The sequence below is a fragment of the Acinonyx jubatus genome, chromosome D3 (assembly GCF_027475565.1).
Source record: "Acinonyx jubatus isolate Ajub_Pintada_27869175 chromosome D3, VMU_Ajub_asm_v1.0, whole genome shotgun sequence".
Taxonomy (NCBI): Eukaryota; Metazoa; Chordata; class Mammalia; order Carnivora; family Felidae; genus Acinonyx; species Acinonyx jubatus.
Genome location: NC_069392.1, coordinates 33,789,466 through 33,809,343, shown reverse-complemented (window position 1 = coordinate 33,809,343; position 19,878 = coordinate 33,789,466). Strand labels below are relative to the sequence as shown.

The 19,878-nt window shown below is 40.0% G+C and overlaps 1 protein-coding gene across 10 annotated transcripts in view; it reads right to left on the bottom strand.

The window, feature by feature from the left end:
• The window catches only part of PPP4R1 (protein phosphatase 4 regulatory subunit 1), a 63,801-nt gene that overhangs the window by 9,829 nt on the left and 34,094 nt on the right, over window positions 1–19,878 (bottom strand). For all 10 annotated transcript variants that reach the window (XM_027068486.2, XM_027068485.2, XM_053205482.1 and 7 more), the window contains 5 exons: window positions 19,201–19,328; window positions 11,229–11,752; window positions 4,810–4,982; window positions 3,391–3,486; window positions 962–1,147 (listed from right to left, as the gene is read on the bottom strand). In XM_027068486.2, the coding sequence (XP_026924287.1) occupies window positions 962–1,147; window positions 3,391–3,486; window positions 4,810–4,982; window positions 11,229–11,752; window positions 19,201–19,328 (1,107 nt within the window). The remainder of the gene's footprint in view (window positions 1–961; window positions 1,148–3,390; window positions 3,487–4,809; window positions 4,983–11,228; window positions 11,753–19,200; window positions 19,329–19,878) is intronic.

Below are 19,878 nucleotides of genomic sequence, written 5' to 3'. Positions count from 1 at the left end.
GACTGATGATGGAAAACCACCAGCACTCTGGAAATTGGGCCTTTGTGGCCCCTGCCCAGTTCTACTAGTGAAGAAGCGTGTGAACACAGGATAAATTCACTTCACCCGGACCCTGGCTTCCTAAACTCACAGGTCAGTGGAAGAAATGAAACTATGTTCTCTCAAGATTACTTTCATCTCCTACCTTGCTTAATCAACAGCATGATTCCTTGAAAAATGCATTAATTACTAACACATTTAAGAGAAACTCATTCATATCGCAGCATAAATCAGTCTAACCAGACTGCTTTCTTAATGACCGAGAGATTAAATTTCACTGAAGGAACAGATTTTGTGCAAGAGGGGCAAAATTTTGGTGTACAATACAGAAACCAGACCTAATGGCAGGGGAAGTTAAGTCAACAAAATCTGGGAAAAGAGCCACAAAAAATACACAGATATCCAGACAAGATGACCCGGGTCAACACTTCACATTTCGTTTTCTTTCAGAGAGGGCGGTGGTGGTAGTGTGTGGGTCTGGACAAAGTGTGCACAAGTGCACGCACAAGCACGCAGCACACACGGAACTTCTCCCACCTTTATTACTGCAACGCTCCCTGACCCAGGGCCAGAGCTCAGAAGTGCTAACACTACTCACACAGCTCTATTAAGGTCTTTAAAAAAAATCAAAGCAGCCATTTACAACACTATGTCTGGAATGAATCTATACATCAACTTCAGACAGTAACACATTTGTAAGTTAGGAACTTCGGCACGTAACTGTGATGATAATTTCCAAACGGTGGAACGTGGACCGTACAAAAAGAAACCTCTTTGGTATTACTTCTGAGCTCAGGCCCAATATCCCGTAACACCAAGTATTTGCTGTAACATGGACAGAAATTCTAGTAGGTCTTGACGGGAAAATCACCACGCCTTCCATCCACGCACATTGTGCTTATTCCTCAGCTGCCCTGCTCACCTGCATGTCTGACGCCAGTGTCTCATAGGTCTCTCTCAGGCAGTGCCAGTTCTGCCTGCCGAGCGTCAGGGCCACGCCGGGAAGGCTGTATGCACAGTGCTTAGCAATCTCCGTGTCGACCGTCTGGGCACGAGAGGGGTCCGTCATAGATAAATACTGATCTAACAGAGCCTGAGGCACAACATCCTAATGAGGAGAGAGACACCACAGTGATTCATTTTAGCAGTGTAGACATAAATCAGGCAAACATATTTTTAAATCTATTAAATTTTTTGTTTTGTTTGAGAGAGAGCGAGCATGAGTACCGGGAGAGAGGCAGAGGGAAAGAGAGAGAAAGAGAGACAGAGAGACATCTTAAGATGAGAGAGAGAGAATCTTAAGCAGGCTCCACACTTGGTGCAGAGGTCGATGTAGGACTCTATCCCACGACCCTGAGATCATGACCTGAGCCAAAATCAAGAGTCGGATGCTCAACCAACTGAGCCACCCAGGTGCCCTAAATGTATGAATTTAACATAGCATCTCAACGAACAGAGAAAAACCCAGTCCCAAAGTTTTAGGTATCTACTAACTGAAAAAAGGTAAGAAAAACATGCTAAGGGAAATACACAAATAAACAAAAGCAAACCTAGAAGAAAAATGGTTAAGATCTTAACACTGGTAACAGCCCAAAGGATGATTAGAACTGATCACTAAATTTCAAAGAAACATTAAAAGACCAGCACATCCCAAAGATTGTAATGTTTGCAAAGACTGTAAAGTTTGATGTAACCTAGTACATGTGAGAAAACAGGCATTCATGTGCACTATTACCAACATGCATTTTTATAAAAACACCACCAAAATTTCCAATTTTAGATGGGAATTGAGCAACTATCTATAAATATTTATTTTAAATTTTTTTAATGTTTATTTTTGAGAGAGAGATAGAGAGAGAGTGCAAGCAAGGGAGGGACAGACAGAGAGAGAGAGACAGAATCTAAAGCAAGCTCCAGGCTCTCAGCTATTAGCACAGAGCCTGACACGGGGCTCGAACCCACAAACAGTGAGATCATGACCAGAGCCGAAGTGGGCTTAACCGACTGAGCCACCCAAGCACCCCATCTATAAAAATTTAAAGTGTATAAACATCTAATCATCTGTATAAATGTGAGGAAAAGAAGGACGTATACACAATCTTGCTCACGTATATGTAATGCAGCTCTTGAAGAATATACAAAAGAAATGCAAAACTGGTTGCTTTGGGGGCAGCCAATGGATAGAAGAGAAAAGCTGAGAAGGAACTATCACTGACTGCCTTTGTACCTTTTGAATTTTGAACTACGTAAACTTATAAATCTTTTAAAAGTAAAATGGGGCATCTGGGTGGCTCCGTCGGTTAAGCGTGTGGTCTCGCAGTTTGTTGGTTCCAGCCCTGCATCGGGCTCTGTGCTGAAAGCTCGGAGCCTGGAACCTGCTTTGGATTCTGTGTCTCCCTCTCTCTGCCCCTCCCAAGCTCACACAACGTACTGTCTCTGTCTCCCTCTATCAAAATTAAATAAACATAAAAAAAAAAATTTAAGTAAATTAAAACAAATAAATTCATTAAAAGAATGAGTCTGTTTTAACTTGGAAACATCTCTACAGGAGTGGTTAAAAGACTGTTTCACAACGCCGTGAACACCAATTTTATTTTCAATAAACAGAAAAAGAACGTACACCATCTGACCTAGGAAATCTACAGTCCCAGAAGCAAATGCCACACATAATCACAACGAGTGCGGCACTGCTTGTAAAATCACAGGACTAAACCCGGAGGCGAGTAAGGAACCACAAAAGGCGTAAAGTCTTTGCAAGACAGAGGCCACGCTGCATGGACACTGCGCTCCCGTGGCGGGTGTGGGTGGGGGTGATGGCAAGCACATGGAAAGATCAACACATGCACGCACGCAAGGTACAAACTACCATATTCCAAATATTCCATCAACACATTTTCCCATGTTTAAAATTTCTGAAACTGGAGTGTAACTTGTCACTGATGGCACTTCATGTGGCTTTGGGACATTTTTTCATTACTGTCATCCCTGAAATTGAGCTGTATCTTATAATTCTTGGCAAATTAGGCATCATGACATACCTAGGTACAACGGCATGATTCTGTCTCCGACAGACAAAAAGGGGTGTGCATGCATGTTTCTGTACCCATGAAACGTTTATGAAGAAATATACGAGGAGCTGTGATCCGTGGTTACTCCAAAGGATGTTATCACAGGTATGAGAAGAGGAAGATTTCTGCTTGTGTTTTACTCTATTTGAATTTTCTTATCGAAAGTATGATATACTAGGTCTTATTTTTAAAAAACTTACCGTAAGAAGGACCAAATTCAGTGGGAAATGGGTTTAGAACAGGAAGGGACAAGACCCACACCACATAAAGGCTTGTCACTCACCTGTACTTTAGATCTCCTCTCCTCATCAGGGCTAAAACTGCTGTTGGTGCTCAAGTCCGAGTCGTTATGAATATAGCGAAGGGCAGAGTCCATATTCTGTTAGGAAAAAACATTTACATAAACAACCGTCCCTTCTTAAACCTTCACTTCACTTAAAACATCTTACTAAGTTACCTACCTTTCAAGACTGCCAGATGATATACATACATAAATTCTTCATGCTTTTAAAAGCTTGTAAACATACCTAAGACCTCTTAAGAACTTCCCCTAAGTCAAACTCGAATAGGTTGCTAAATGTATGAAAATGAATTCCAGAATAAGCTCATTAAAATGTAAATTTAGAAATAGTTTTGAAATGGTTCAAATATCTAAAATTAGCTTATTCATTAGATAGTATTTAGAGGGGGCTTTCGGTCAACGTTTTAAAGGCCATGGGAGGTCATACGTAGCTTTTCTTCTACTGTTTCTCTTCCTGGCTATCTCTTATTTCACAAATACACTTTTTTAACAGCGCCAATAAAACCTCCAAAACACACAAAACACCTTCTAAAATGCAGAGGTATCACAGTATTCAAATCTCCAATGCTGACAGGTGGCCAGGGTTTCATTCCGAAGCACTGGTATTATAAAAGATTTCTAACTCTACCAGATGTCACCTAACAAAAAACAAAACAGAAATCCACTGACACTCCAAGAACCCTCTCCATCCCCGGTGTGTATGTAGGCACTCTTTTCCTGAGCTTATCACTCAAGCTGCTCTGATCTGTGACCGTTGGAGTCTGGCAACCAGTGGTGTATTGCTTATCCTTTATTTATATAAACAAGGGATAAGAAATACTGATACCAAATGATGCTGGCTGGGGGAGGGGGGAAATGCAGGAGGAGATCAGGGAAGGATCACACAGAACAGCTCCAAGTACACAGCGAAGATGATGCTAGTAACAGTACCCACCCTCACACTCCAGAGTCCAGATAATGCCACTGGCCCCTCCGCAACATGGCCTCAAGTCCCGATCTTCCGCTCAGAATACTGTGTTGCTTGCTGCAGTGAAATGGTCCGAGCAGAAACAAAGCACCTCTCCAAAAAGAAAAGGGAAGAGTTAATTATTCTTGATAAAGGGCTTTGTTTCCAGTAAGACTATTTCACTGCAGTGAGCTACGTTAACACATTGAGGCTACTCAAATGGTCGTGTAGACAAGATCGGGATTTACGTCTCCAAGCACTGAACATGACACTAATGTCACAAAGACAGGTTGCGCTGACGACTACTTTTACTTTACGCCAGAGGGAGAGCTGAGGCAATCAGCCACAAACGGAACGTACTGACGCGAAAGTGACCGGCTACAACTATTCCCCAACAGAAGACTTTTCGGACTGGAACTATTCTCACTGGATAAACGCTCGACTGAGTGCGTTACCTCAACGGCATCGCTGATTAAAGGCACGGAGGCGTCGTGAGTTGTTTTACAGTTTGGCAGCTCATTCGCACCCAGCGCGTCCTGCCCATCACTCCTCTTCTCGGCGTCGCTGGCCTCCTCACGGGCGTCCAGGCTGGAAGCGCGCAGCGCGGCGGACAGCACGTCCACTTGCGCTGTGGGCGGAACAGGGAGAGGGCGTGTGAGCGGCAGAGCCGACAGTGCGCTTGCCAGTTTTTTCTCCGTTTGCATTACAGGTTATCAATGAAATGCACACTTTTGTGACACTGCCATCAGAAAGCTGAAAAAAAACTACTGTGGTAAATCATTAGTCCTTCAGGAGAAAAAGGAGAAAACTAATATGCTTTCATGAGATTAAAAATGTTTATCCACTACTGTACATTATTCTGCGTTAGTATGAAAGAGAGAAGCTATCTAGTTTTGGAGGTACCTCCAGTTTATTAAAAGGAGTCAATTTCAATGTAAGTTAACTATGTTTTGGTAGTGCAGGAATCGAACTGACAAGGCTTACTTACTAAGCTAGTTTAGCAGAAGAGCAGTCACACAAGCCCTGCCAACATAAAACAACGGTAATTACAAAGATTTTTGTTGCAATTACATTTCAACATCTCATATCTTATCCCAGTTTATTTTATTTTCCCCTACTTCCTGTTGAACATGCAATTAGTGACTTAGACATCCCAAATTGAGCACTGTCTTGCTTGCAGCAAACCAAAATGACAAATTATAGCACCGTCTACATTTCGAGTTACATTTTCTTTTATAAAAGTGATTCAAAACTGAAATAAGGTATGCTTCCTTCCCCAAAAACAAATGAGACACTTAGCAAAAAAAACAAAAAAAACCAAAAAAACAGAAAAAAAACCCCAAAAACACTGCTTAGAGTTCACTTTAAGTAACAATCCACCTGGAAGCTCAAAATATAGTAATTCATCAATTTTAACTTTGAAGTTAATTAGTACGAAGGTCAGAAAGTATGTCCCCTCTCTACTTAAAGATTATAAAAAAGCAATCAGAACTCTCTCACTAAGACAATCCGTTACTGTGCTACAGCCATCTCTGACACTCAAGCAAGCCCAAGCACATTGGGAACCCGGAAACGGAGATGCAAGAGACATACAGGATGAAGTTCTAGTCTATTAGGTCATTAGTTGCTAAATTAAGTAAGTAAACTGAAGGTGTTTAATCATAAAAAGTCACTCATGAAAAGTATGCTCATTCTTGTGAGAATTCCAGCTGTAATCTTTACTAATCCTTATCATTGGTTTAGTCCCCCTTCTGGAATCTACTAAGTTTCCAAAACAAAATCACAACAGTACTAAAATAGACTGTACAACACCTAAAAATTAAAATGTTTTGTCCCACATAAAATGCATGTGGTGTGTGTGAGAGAGAGCCCCAATGGATTTTAACTCTGCTTCCCTGGAAGTAAGTGATTAATGAAAGCCTTTCAAGGAAAATGCCTTACGTGAGTCATTTACATGGACCACATACTTCTCTTTCTCTATTTGCTCAAGACAGAGAGTGTGAACGGAGGAGGGACAGAGAGAGAGAGACACAGAATCTGAAGCAGGCTCCGGGCTCTGAGCCATCAGCCCAGAGCCTGACAAGGGGCTCGAACTCAGGAACTGCAAGATCATGACCTGAGCTGAGGTCGGACGTTTAACCCACTGAGCCACCCAGGCGCCCCTCCCTTTGTCTATTTTGATGTTTGTGCGTTCATGAAAGTTTAAATGAGTTACACTGTGACATTACCTTCCTCAAAAAATTGATACATAAAGATCAGAAAGACAGAGCCTAGTGCTGATTCCTGAGGAACCCTGATCTGCTTCAATTCTCCAACCAGAGAATGAAGCAGATTCTAATGCCTGCCTAACGCTGACCTTTTAGAAGGATCCACCGCCATGACAAATTTAAGAAAACAGAACACACACGTCCTTCATCAAGATCTGCATTTTACTTATAATACAGATGGAAACCCCAGGAACCGGGGCTGGTTTCATCGTGGACTGGTGAAAGAAACACAGACCCTAGTGACTCATGCTCAGAAACAGGGACAACCTAGAAACTTCGAATTTTACTCCCTGAAGAAGCTGGTAGAGTTAGGCCAAACTTTATAATCTCTAACTCTTCCGCATATTATACTGGTGGGTAGTCACAAATTCCTAACCATTCATTGATTTCAATCAAGAAACATTATTCTGACCACAGCTACCAAAATGGCTCAATTCTCCCACTGGGCCTAAATTGGGTAGAAATCTGTATTTTGTGAGCCTAGGCATTTTTTCCTTTTGTAGTCCATGAATCTAGCTAGAGTAAACCAAGCTGGCATCAATAAGGCTACTCAGTCAGAGTTCAATCCTGAATCAGCTCAGCAACAGAGATTTTGTAGCTGCCCTAAACAAAGACAAAAAAACCTCAAATTCCCTTGGTAAGTATTTTAGAAAAGGGGATCTCTTATACCTTCTTTGCATTTGACTATTTCCCTCTTTGGCCTTCCATGTAGGCTACGTTTCTGTTCTAGAACACAGAAAGTGTTCTTTTGCTGACTAGAAGATCTCATTCTAATCCCTGGAAACACTTGAATTTTTTGACCAAAAAACCCACAAAGAAAAAAAAATCCCTGCTTTGAAGAAGGTTAAGAGTTAAAGTAGCAAGACTGTTAAGCAAAGGTTGCCTTAAAAAAAGAAACCCTAGCCTTGTTACTGCTTCCCATGACACTGCCCGCTGGACAGCTAGCAACACAGGAAAGGAACGACTGACACAGAGGCTTGGGAACTTGGAAACCCGACTTTTGAGCATATGCCCTAAAACACTGTCTCTGGGCAGTGTGCTTCCTTACCATTCTATAGCCCAGCTGACAAAAATCTACACATGCAAAAATTACACATGAACTACTTATGTAGTAGTTCCGTAGCTGGGCAGCAGTTAGTGTCCCAATTTTGGACTAAAGTTCTCTGCCTTTCAAAAATGTGGACGTTTTCTGATAGTTTTGAAGGAAATGGCTACCCCAATGGCAGAATCAGAAACGAGAAAGCATCCAAAATTAAGGTATATCCCTTCAAAACACCCTCTGGCTATGGAAAACTAAGGCACGGTTACTGAAATTAACAGAAGTTAAACATGTCCTCAGATTTCAATAAAACTACAAATTCAAGCATTCTGTAGCCTAAGCAGAAAATGCCCAACACGGCCCACTGATACTTTACTGTAGAACATCTGACACAGGCAGTTTGTGCATCAAGTGTCTCATCCTTCTGCGCTCTCTGAGGCTGGGATTTGTGTCCGGTTTGCGGCTGCTACATATTTAGTGCTTAGGAAAGTATCTGGCACAATAGGAGTTGCTCAGTAAGTAATGTTGAGGGAACGAGTCCATGCACAGGTTATGCAAGTGTCATTATTACAGGCAGAAAGGATACCATAACAAATTTAAATTGCAGCAGGCTTAAGAGATAATTTAGAAAGAAAACTGACTAAATCACAATATAGTATTTGTGCTGAAATCTCTCAACTGCAGCCTGTAAATTTATGGTACTATTTTAAGTCAAACAGTATTAGCCATCTTTGGAAACACAAGGTCATATCCTAAAACTCGCATGTACATGTAGGTCTTTTTAAAAAGCACGCTATGCATAGCACTTTTAGCTATTTATTAAAACATTTTAATGTTTCAGTTGACATTTGTTAGTGCTACAATGGCAGAGAACTAGCAGGTACTATAATGCAGTGAGAGCCCCCAGAACAGGCCAAAAAAGCTGGGCTAGCAATCTTTTTTTCATAAAAATGGAGAATAAGATTCATTCAAAATAGCAGTTACTAAAGCCTGATCAACTGAATAAATGAATAGTAAAATCTGTAAAGCTAAAAGCTATAAATGTTTACCAAAAATTGAGTACCCTCAGCTATGAACATCCTTAGTTTGAGGTGTAATTCTCTGTGTCTCACTGCTCTTCATCTGGGGTGGGCAAGTGTGGAAGGGGTGGAGACAAACTACTAAGGGAAGATTCTGACGAAGCTTATGACAAAACAAAAGCCTCAGTAGTTGCTACATCACCAAGCTGTCATATACTGTGGAATCCTGGGTCATGGGTAAAGATCAGTGACAGAAGCCACACTGAGAAATGAGCAAAGAAAGTGGTAAGATTATTTTTCACAAAAAATAATCTACCATGAGATAAAAAATAGGATATTCTATTAGAAATATTCCATCCTCTGTTCTTGCCCTTGTTTCATTATATAGTAAAAAGGAATGATCAAAATAAATAAAAAGGAATGAACTAGTGATACATGGAATAACCAGGATAAATCTCAAAAACATGATGCTAAGCGACAGAAGTCAGACTCAAAAAAGGCTTATATTACTTGATTACATTTATGTGGCATTCCACAAGAGGCAAAATGACAGGAACAGAAAACAGGTCAGTGGTTGCTAGTGGCTGGGCAGGAAAGGACTGGCTACAGGTGCACAAAGGAATGTTCTAGGGTGATGGTAACAGTTCTGCATCTTGACAGTGGTGAGGGTCACACACAACTTTATGTGCATCTACTCTTACACAAATGTCCCTTCAGAAGGCTGGATTCTACAGATCTGAATTATATTCCAATAAACCTAACACAAAAGGTTAAAAATGAAACTGACCATCTGCCAATTAAAATAACTTTCAGGGGCACCTGGGTGGTTCAGTCGGTTAAGCATCAGACTTTGGCTTAGGTCATGATCTCACAGGCCATGGGTTCAAGCCCCACGTCTGGCTCTGTGCTGACGGCTCAGAGCCTGGAGCCTGCTTCAGATTCTGTGTCTCCCTCTCTCTCTGCCCCTCTCCTGCTCTCTCTGTCTCTCTCTCAAAAATTAACAAACACTTGGGGAGCCAGGGTGGCTCAGTCGGTTGAGTGACCAATTTCAGCTCAGGTCATGATCTCACGGTTTTTGAGTTCGAGCCTCGCGTTGGGCTCTGTGCTGACAGCTCAGAGCCTGGAACCTGCTTCGGATTCTATGTCTCCCTCTCTCTCTGCCCTTCCCCCACTTGTGCTCTGTGTCTCAGAAATAAATAAACATTAAAAAAAATAATAAACATTCAAAAAAATTTAAAAAAATAACTTTCAAATGTCAAGGATATGAATTTGTCTTTAGTCAAATCATTTTTCTCCAAGGGTAAAATTATAGAAAATCTCTGAAAATGATAAATTAAAGCCAAATGAAGATAACTATGATTTTAACCACCACGGATATAATGTTCAAAGTTTAAAGAAGCAGGTTTTGCATGTTTTAGAAGAATACTAAAGGTATCCCTTTATCTGCTTTAAAAATGGGTATTTCCTGGGGTGCCTGGGTGGCTCAGTTCAGCATCCAAATTTGGCTCAGGTCATGATCTCATGGTTCTCGTGAGTTCAAGCCTTGCATCAGGCTCTCTGCTGTCAGCACAGACCGCTTGGATCCTCTGTCCCGCTCTCTCTCTCTGCCCCTCCCCTGCTCACATGAGCTCTCTATCAAAAATAAAAATAAATGGTAAAAGAAAATGGTATTTCCCAACACTGAGCAAACCGACAGCTTAGAAATTTTAGCTTCTGAAACAAGAAAAAGGAAGAAAAGAAAACCCACAAAGTGATAGATCTGAAGATGAGTAGTTACAGGACTTTTCCAAAATTGCTTTTTGTTTGGAATACTATTTCACTGAGTGGTTACAGAAAGTCATGAGGAGGGCTTTAGTCTTCAAAGGGAAAGACAACACTTGCATCGGGTCCCAGCCCCAGTGGGCAGAACAATGGGGACTGTTCCAGCGTGCCTCATCTCCCACAGACTGCCTTAGAACATATTGCCCCTTAGAAAGAGGCCCCTCTTTATTCTAACATCAAACAACCTTTAGGGCTATTGTTCACAATGAAAGAATCTGGGTGATACACATATAACCCAATGGAAAAAAAGTCAAAAATGAGAAAAAGAAATCCAGTTGACTCTTATACATGTTTACGGCTCTTAAAACACCACGTTCCACAGGAAACATATCTCTGTCTGTTACTAGACCACAGTCCCTTCTTAAAAGGAGCACTGCATCCGCTGCTATTGTATAAAAAAGTTAATGAAACCCAGAGCAAAACAGTTAAGGCAGGGCTCCAGATTTGAAATGGTACATGTAAAGCACGGTTTGAATGACTGTGAAAATTTCAGGGCGAGTGATTTGTAAATCAACAAATCTGTATACGTATGCTACCATCAGAAACACAGGGATGAGCTTGGCTAACTGAAATTTACGAAATAATCAGATTAAGCGTATTTACCAAGACAAGAACACATGACGATGGTGAAAACAAATTCTTAAAAGGCAATTTTTCTAGGAAAAAGGGTCACCAAATGATAGTTTATGTCAGCTTTAGGGTAAAGAACTTGATGGACTCTTCCATACCTTTAACGTCTGGATCATCAATATGCGGCTCTAGATTTTCTATCATTTCTTCAAGTTCCTTTCTGGTGGCCATAGTGATATTTGAAGAACCTGGTATGGTGACTTCAGGTGTTTCTTCTGGTCTCTCTGGGCTGAGTATATTCCCAGAGCCCTGCTCAAGCTCTATATCTAGATCTATTTCAGGAAGAGGAGTCCTCCAGAAATGGAAGGAGTTGTACAATTCCTGATCTAAGAGAGCTGAATCTGGTGAGCTGGTGCCACCCTCTGGCCGTAATGTAGATTTGCAGTTAGCGGGCTTTTTATCATTCTCATTACTAGCTGCTTCCTGATGAGATTCTGAGGACAAAGTACAAAGTAAAGAGCTGTCCATTGGAACACTTATTTCACCTGGAGATTTCCTAGATGTTTCAGCATGTTCTTCCACCATGTTTTCCAGTTTGACACTGGAATTACTAATACTGGGATCTGAAGAAACATCCTCTGGCCTGATTTGTACATCCTCTGGGACTTCTTGATCTCTGATCCTTTTATTGTTTCAGTTGGGGAAAAAAGAAATGAAAGTATAAAAATAATTACTGGAAAAAACTCAATGAAAGATACTACATAAAGTATTTAAACAAGTTAAATATTAAAAATTAAAAAGATTATCCACACAAACTGTATAGTTTATGTACTGGTAATGCTTCTTTTTCCATCAGTTGTTCTGTGTTCAGAGATGTAAATATCTGTTAAGCATAAGTCTAGATATTAAAGTATTACAAGAGTTGGAAAAGATAACACTGTAGAATCCCAGGATTCTTAAATGCCATGCTAATTTCAATAATAAACTAAAGAAAAACTGTAGGAAGATAAATTCCTACAATGCATTTAAAAAATGATCTGATTCTGATTATGGTATTGCCACTGCTCCAATGACATTGAAAAGCTGAGAAATAAAACTTACTTGTTTACATAAAAAAGGAAAAAACCTCTATAATAGTGTTAGAAAAGATCCTATCTGACAAAATGTTAAAATTCACTTAAGTGTAAATAAAGGTTTTTAAATTTCTTCCACTCTTTCCAGCTCTACTTCCAAAGATTTTTTTTCAAAATAGAGTCACGACTTAATTGATAAGGACAGATGGTACAAGCTCCTAAATTCGAGTCCACTGATTATTACCATCCATTGTCTAAACTAAAGCGCTATAGTAAGTTTGAATGTTTATCCCTTATATTTTATCTGATTCAATTAAATTTAACAAACACATATTGAGCACCTACTAGGAGCCAGGAAATGAAGCCAGTGCTGAGGATCCACATGGGAATGAGATGCAGGCCTTGTCAGGGTGATTACAATTGGAGGCAGACAGGAGAAACAAACATGCAAGCCAAGTACCTGCCACACAGAGTGGTGAGCACTGTGAATGGAGCTGAAATTCAAAGGCTTAGAGGAAATGACAGGAGTGGTGTTTGGAAGAACCAGTAAATGTTTACGAGGCTAAGGGGAAGAAAACGCACTCAAGGAAGAAAAAGCATATGCAAAAGCAGGAGTGACAGAGTAAGTATTATATACTCAGAAAGCCACCAGGAGTTTCTTACAGCTAACAGAAGGGAATGACGGGTGACCAGGGTGAAAAACTTCACCAGCACCACCATGTGCCCTGCCAAACACCTATGGAATGGATCCTATGGGCTACAGGGAATAATGTAGGAATTAGGAAAACTGCATTTTACATGCGTTATTTTTGAGAGAACATTCTGGAAGTGGTGTAGAAATGGGGTGGAGGTGAGACAGAAGGCAGGGACAATGGGAAGGGCGGTGAGAGGCAATGATGACTTTGTGAATGAAGGCAAGGCTGGGGCTAGAGAAGAAGTAAACACATTCAAATGATGACAAGACCAATAAGGTATATTTACTTGTTCCATACTGGGGACAGAAAACAAAAGGGAGGAATCTGGAAACTGCCAAATTTCCGGCTAGGTGTGACAGAACAGATCCTGGTAGCACCAAATGAAAGTGGAAAATGCCAAAACAGTTTAATGAGAAAGCTAATGGGGTTCTGGTTTGGACAGGCTATGTGAGCTATCTAGGGTGCATTCCAGGTGGGGATGCCCACGGGAAACTGGTCAGACACCAGGGACAGATCTGGAGGTCACCAACTCAGAAGGATGTGTGCGGGGCTTTGAAGCGTGCAAGGCAAGAAAGATCAATGAAAACACGATGGGCACAGAGTAACAGAGTGGGGGCATTTTTCTCGTGATGCCTGAGGGAGGTGAGCAGAGATGTAGCAAGTGCAGACATGGGAGACTGGCAAAACCGATGAGAAAGCATCATCTTTGGAGAAGAAAGAACATGCGCTCAAGAACACAGGTGCACAAATTAAATGGGGAAAGAGCCACCTCTTTCTAAGGAATATGAAAGGGAAGTAAGGATGAGTGGTACAGGTCAATTTGAAGGTGAATGTGAGGAAAAAAAATTAAAGGTGCTCCCTTGAAACAGCATGTGCCTTTAAACAGACACAGTAAAACATACTAAACGGGGGCTCACCAGGACCGAGCAAACCGAAGGGGACGTTAACAGCTGTGTAATATCCCAGGTAAGTAGCCACCGAGAAATGATCAACTCCCCCCAGTTGGGCTTTATCTCATAGTAATGTTTACATTGTTTTCCAAGATATGTATTTTTAAAAACACGTGATTATTGTAAAGAAACTTCAAAAACATAGAAAAAAAATATGTAAGAAGTCATCTGAAAACATACCACACAACGACAGCATTTAAATGCTGGTGTTTCCCTTCTATTCTTAGGACTACAGTCAGTCAGGGTACACAGGGTTATAGTCAGGGTACATAGGAGAGTTGTTACACCTGTGGGAGTGCTGGGCCCCGAGATCTTGGCCCTTGTCCCCAGTGCCCGCACTGCACCCCCATAAACCTGGGTTCGGATTCCAGTTACTCCTTATTTATGCAGAAGGGATTGGCTTAGACAACCTGTAAGATTCCTTCCCTCTCCGAAACTGTTCCTGAAGCTAGTGCTGCCATGCCAAATAAATTTCTCCTACATGAGTATTTTCCAATCATGTGCTCCTTATTGGAAGACATCGTTTTACTTTTGTTTAAAGAATTTTAATGGGATAATTGGTGAAATTTGAATGGAGTCTCTAGATTACTGTATTGATGTTAACTTCTTAATTTTGGTAACTGGACTGTGGTTTTGTAGTCATGTCTGCATTTTGAGTAAACACATGCTGAAATATTTAAGAGAGGTAAAAAGAGTATCATGTCTAAAACATTTTCAAAGAACTCAGGAAAAACAGTGAAGCAAATATAGTAAAATATTCCCACTTGGAGGATCTGAAGGTATATGGGATTCTCTATGCTATTTTTGCTCTTTTTTGATATGAAAATTAAATTTTTAATAATTACAGTAACAAGACATTGCTTGGTGGGAGTGTGGACTAAAGGGGTTAAAACTTGTAAGACTTCATCTGTTATCTGATAAATTAAAAACACCTGCATTTAAAATACACAAAAAGAATACAATTAAAAGCCCATTCAGGGGCACCTGGCTGTCTCAGTTGGTGCAGCATACAACTCTTGATCTTGGGGTTGTGAATTTGAGCCCCACGTTGGGCATAGAGCCTACTTAAAAATGAATAAACTCATTAAAAAAAAAAAAGTCATTCAGTATGTAAAACTATTCCACGGGCCTGAAGTTCCTTGATTACTACTCTTACCGTGGCATTAAGATTAAATTTTAGGGGGGCCTGGGTGGCTCAGTCGGTTGAGCTTCTGACAGCTCAGGTCATGATCTCACAGTCCGTGAGTTCGAGCCCCATGTCAGGCTCTGTGCTGACAGCTCAGAGCCTGGAGCCTGCTTTGGATTCTGTGTCTCCCTCTCTCTCTGCCCCCAGCCCCCACTCACATTCTCTCTCTCTCTTAAAAATAAAATAAAAACATAAAAAAGATTAAATTTTAATATTCTTAGCCAAAATGAAGAAGAATGGCCAAGTCATTCTATTTGCCTGATGTTACCATACTAGTCTGTATTTAAAACTCCTAGTAAGGGGGTACCGAGGTGGCTCAGTCGGTTGAGCACCCGACTTCGGCTCAGGTCACGATCTCACGGTCCGTGAGTTTGAGCCCCACATCGGGCTCACTGCTGTCAGCCTGTCAGCACAGAGCCCATTCTGGATCCTCTGTCCCCCTCTCTCTGCCCCTCATCTGCTTGCGCTCTCCCAAAAAATAAGTAAATATTAAAAAAACAAAACAAACAACTCCTAGGATGGTTTTAAAGAGACAAAAAAATTCTTCCTACTATTAAATTCTGGGAAGAATGACTACATGTATGGATAACAGTTGCTTCAAATTGTCAAAAATATAAATTATCTAAACACTGAATTTTCCTAGAGCTAGGTTAACAGTCAATGCAAGATCAAGCTGCTAAATACCAAAATTCTGATGTTCTTAGTTGTCAGATTTCCAAATGCTATCATACAAGCAAACATTGTTTTGAAACCTGGGGAGACCTCTGATTCTGCAAAATGAGATAATTATCCTATCTCCTAAGAGATGTAGGTAATAAGAGCACGAGAGGGTAAGCCAGAAATTTCTGTAACAGAATCTTAATTTTCCTTTAGCGTCTACTTAAGTTTCCTATTAGAGACTCCAGGTCTACAAAAATAAGTACGTTATATTTCAAGGAGAAAATGACCTGTGGGACATCTGGTTAAAGAAGTTCTATATCCTGACATGAAAGAAAAGAACATAAACCTCTTTCTAGTACTGTGAAATAAATAAATGGAGTTTTCGCATTAGTGAAATAAATTTGTACCAACAGCAATCTCACTTTCACACAGTTGGCATTAGGCTAAAGTGACAAAAACTGGCATAAGTGGCATAGCTACGTAAAGCTTCTGAGATTAAATTATTTCCAGAGCGCCTGGGTGGCTCAGTTGGTTAAGCGTCTGACTTCGGCTCAGGTCATGATCTCACGGCTTGCGGGGCTCTCTGTTGTCAGCACAGAGCCCACTTTGGATCCTCTGTCCCTCTCTCTGCCCCTCCCCGACTCACGCTCTCTCTCGTTCAAAAACCAATAAGCATTAAAATACATTTTTTAAAGAAATTATTTCCTTACAATTCATTCAGGGTTTATTATGTGCCAACCACGTGCTAGGCTCAGTGAAAGTGTTCTTTTACATGAAAATAAAAAAACTAGATTGCCAGAGCAGATGGACTTGTAGTCTACTAGGTGATATCTGCAAATGCACAACTGAAAAGCTATGGATCAGAAATTAGAACTCTCATTCCAGTGCTAGTGTCAGCCAAGATGCAAAAGCTCTGAATTTCCCAAAAACTCAGGAAAAGATTCGTGGAGGTAGTGAGTCCAGAGACAGCAAGCATGCTGACATTCACTTTGTTACATGAGATATGGGTGGAACAGAACAGCTCTCGAACAGAAAGCAGGGAGAATCAAAAGGACATAGTGTATTCAGAGAATAATATAACACTTGATTTGACTAAGAAGAGAATGCTTATTTTACATAATTTAAAAATGCAAATTTAAACGTTTAACTCTGCTTCTGGAAGCAGCCTTTATTAATACCTTCAAAGCATTAATAGCTTGATCTAGGATGAGTGAAAGATAAATCTGGTATATAACGTCAGAGGTTTAAAATCCATTAATGGGGGCGCCTGGGTGGCGCAGTCGGTTAAGCGTCCGACTTCAGCCAGGTCATGATCTCGCGGTCCGTGAGTTCGAGCCCCGCGTCGGGCTCTGGGCTGATGGCTCAGAGCCTGGAGCCTGCTTCCGATTCTGTGTCTCCCTCTCTCTCTGCCCCTCCCCTGTTCATGCTCTGTCTCTCTCTGTCCCAAAAATAAATAAACGTTGAAAAAAAAAAAAAGCAACACTGCCTTTTTAAAGAAAAAAATAAAAAAAATAAATAAAATCCATTAATGCTTCAAAGTATTAAGTGATATTGAATGTTTCCAGAATCAGATTAAACTATATAATAAATAAACAGTAGTGGAAACAGGCTGTCAAAAACTTGCTTACTCTGTAAGACCTGAATTCCAGGAAAACTGAGAGGACCTTGAGAACAGGAACCAAGTTCCTGATTTCTATCTACAGGAGCTGGTTCATAGTAGGTGCTCAATTAATTTCTGCATAATCAACCAATCAATCCTAAATAACAAAACAAGTTTTACGACAGCTTAAAACCAAAGCCAGTATAGAATTAAGAGAGGGTAAACAAACTAATGGTTCTGACATGAGTAATACAGGGGACTACTTTTTTTGAAGTCAGGAAGTAAAACTACACAAAAGCTTTTATAGTACAACTCCCTCCTTAGCCGCAAATTCTCTTCCCTCCCCTATACCGTTAACATGATTCAATCAAGTCTAACAATATCGTGAAAACCCAATGCTACAAATAGTACTGACTTGACATTAAGACATGCTTCATTACAATGGAAGAGGAATTAATTAAGGTTTGCAGGTAAAAGATAGCTACCTTCACACAGCTCTTCCAATAATGTTCTACACCAACAGTCAGTACAACTACTGGCCATGACAGCCACACCAACTATTTTGGTCAGTAAAGTTTTATTGGAACACAGCCACGCCCATCTATTTATGCACTGTCTATGGCTGCTTTCATGCTGCAAGGGCAGAGCTGAGTGGTCGTGGCAGACATTGAAAATATTTATTTAGCCTTGGGAAAAAGGTTGCTGACCCCTGACCTATACAATTCTCTGTAAATTCATATTTTCACTTACTAAACTCTCTCCAGATTTAAAAATAAATAAAAGTTATGTAATAGTCTTTGTACAATTAGGTAGTGAACAAGGCAGTGAACACTGACTTTAAAAATGAAAAACAGATAACATCCCCCCCCCCATCATCATTTTTGTCAAACTCCTTGCAGCAGCTGTTTTTCAAAAGAACTGACAGAATTTGCTCGCTAGGAAGACAGGTTTAGAGTGATTTTCTTCCTTTACAAAAAACAGTACCTCAGGTTTGTTTGGCTATTCAGCAGGACAGTAGGAGAACGGGCAAAAAGGTAAAACAAGGCAGCAGAGAAGAAAGGAAGAACTGCCAAATCAAAACACCAAGAAAGCAAATATCACAGTATCAAGACCTACAGAAGAAAATGTCCATTAGCATCATGACAAGGGAGGGACAAGACACTATGGCAACTTAAGCATTATAGTAGGGACTGTTTCAAAACCAGGTTCTAAATTATTTCAAGTGCACACCTGTAAAGTGCATATTTCCCAGGCACCAAGTTAGGCTTGAATTTTTTCCCCTAAGTACATAATAAATTTTAAAAACTAAAACTCAAAATGTCTTAATGTAAAAAAGGTTTAAAAATAAAAAATCAGAGTTGTCCTTTGTATCTTAAAACTTAGCTGCCCTATTACATTTACAGTTGATATTCTAGTTAATAAGCACATTAATTTGGTGCTAATCATTACAATGCTTTCCCCCTCCATGAGAGATAATCATCATTCTGCAGAGTTCAAGATCCACAATTAAATTAACTGACTGAAAGGAAAAATAACAGTAAGAAATGGACTATATACTAAAACGTATTCCCAAATTAGGTTCTATCCCTTAAAAAACTACTCTTTAGGTTGTACAATCATTACTCCATCTATTCTAAATGTCAACAGATGGCTTACTAGGTAACTAACCTGTTAAATAAACTTACTGATTAAAAAGCTATCATATCTATCTCTCATTTACACTTCTCTCCATGGCCGGGGTCAAGCTCACTGCTACATGCATCTTCATCTTCTCATTTAAGACACAAATAACCAGAGGCATTTAACAAATGTATTTACAATACAGCTCTTTAAAAATATTTATCCATTTTTACAATCGAGACAAGTAGCAAAGGCTCCAAAAAGAACATTTATTATGAAAAACAGAGGAAATGAAAATCTGTTCACAGGCAATAAAGCTGGAAAATAAAGTTTAAAGAAATTATACCTATTTTTGTCTTCTACTGATGTATCTTCTGAGCTTTTGCTTTCTTCTTTAAAATACTGGCCTGAGCTAGACGGATTAGCAAAAGTAGATATGAAAGGTCCCAAAGACTGAAAAGCTGCTTGGCGAACCTAGGAGGAAAAAGAGGAGGTAAAAATAAGGGATTATTAACAATCTACTGGCCATATACTGAAGTATGGTTAAGACAGGAGTAAGGTATTCTAAAAAACTCTCCCAGATTCAGAACTATAAATCCTTCTTCAGCTAGGATTTAAGATTCTTTATAAACTATTCTGTTTTTTTACTTTCAACTTTAAAATCTGGCTTGAATATTCCAATCGTTAGAATATGAATAGGAGAGCCCATAGAGCATTTGCGTGGGACTAAAGGAGGTCCTGCAGTGTTCTCAAGGAAACCAAGATTGCCAAACAGAAAATACAGGGCAATAAAGTAAAAAAATGTGATAATCCATTTCATGTTTTCTGGTAGGAAAGACTGTAATTTGCTTACTAAAAGGAAACAAGACAGATGGGCCAAAACTACAGACTTAATCGGAAATAGATTACTATTTCACAAAAAACTGGGTACACATACTACTGTTATCCATGAATGTCTCAAGCAGGAAAACTGAAAAAAGGTTATAGAATTTTATGTATCTTATATTGTATTTCTGTATTATTT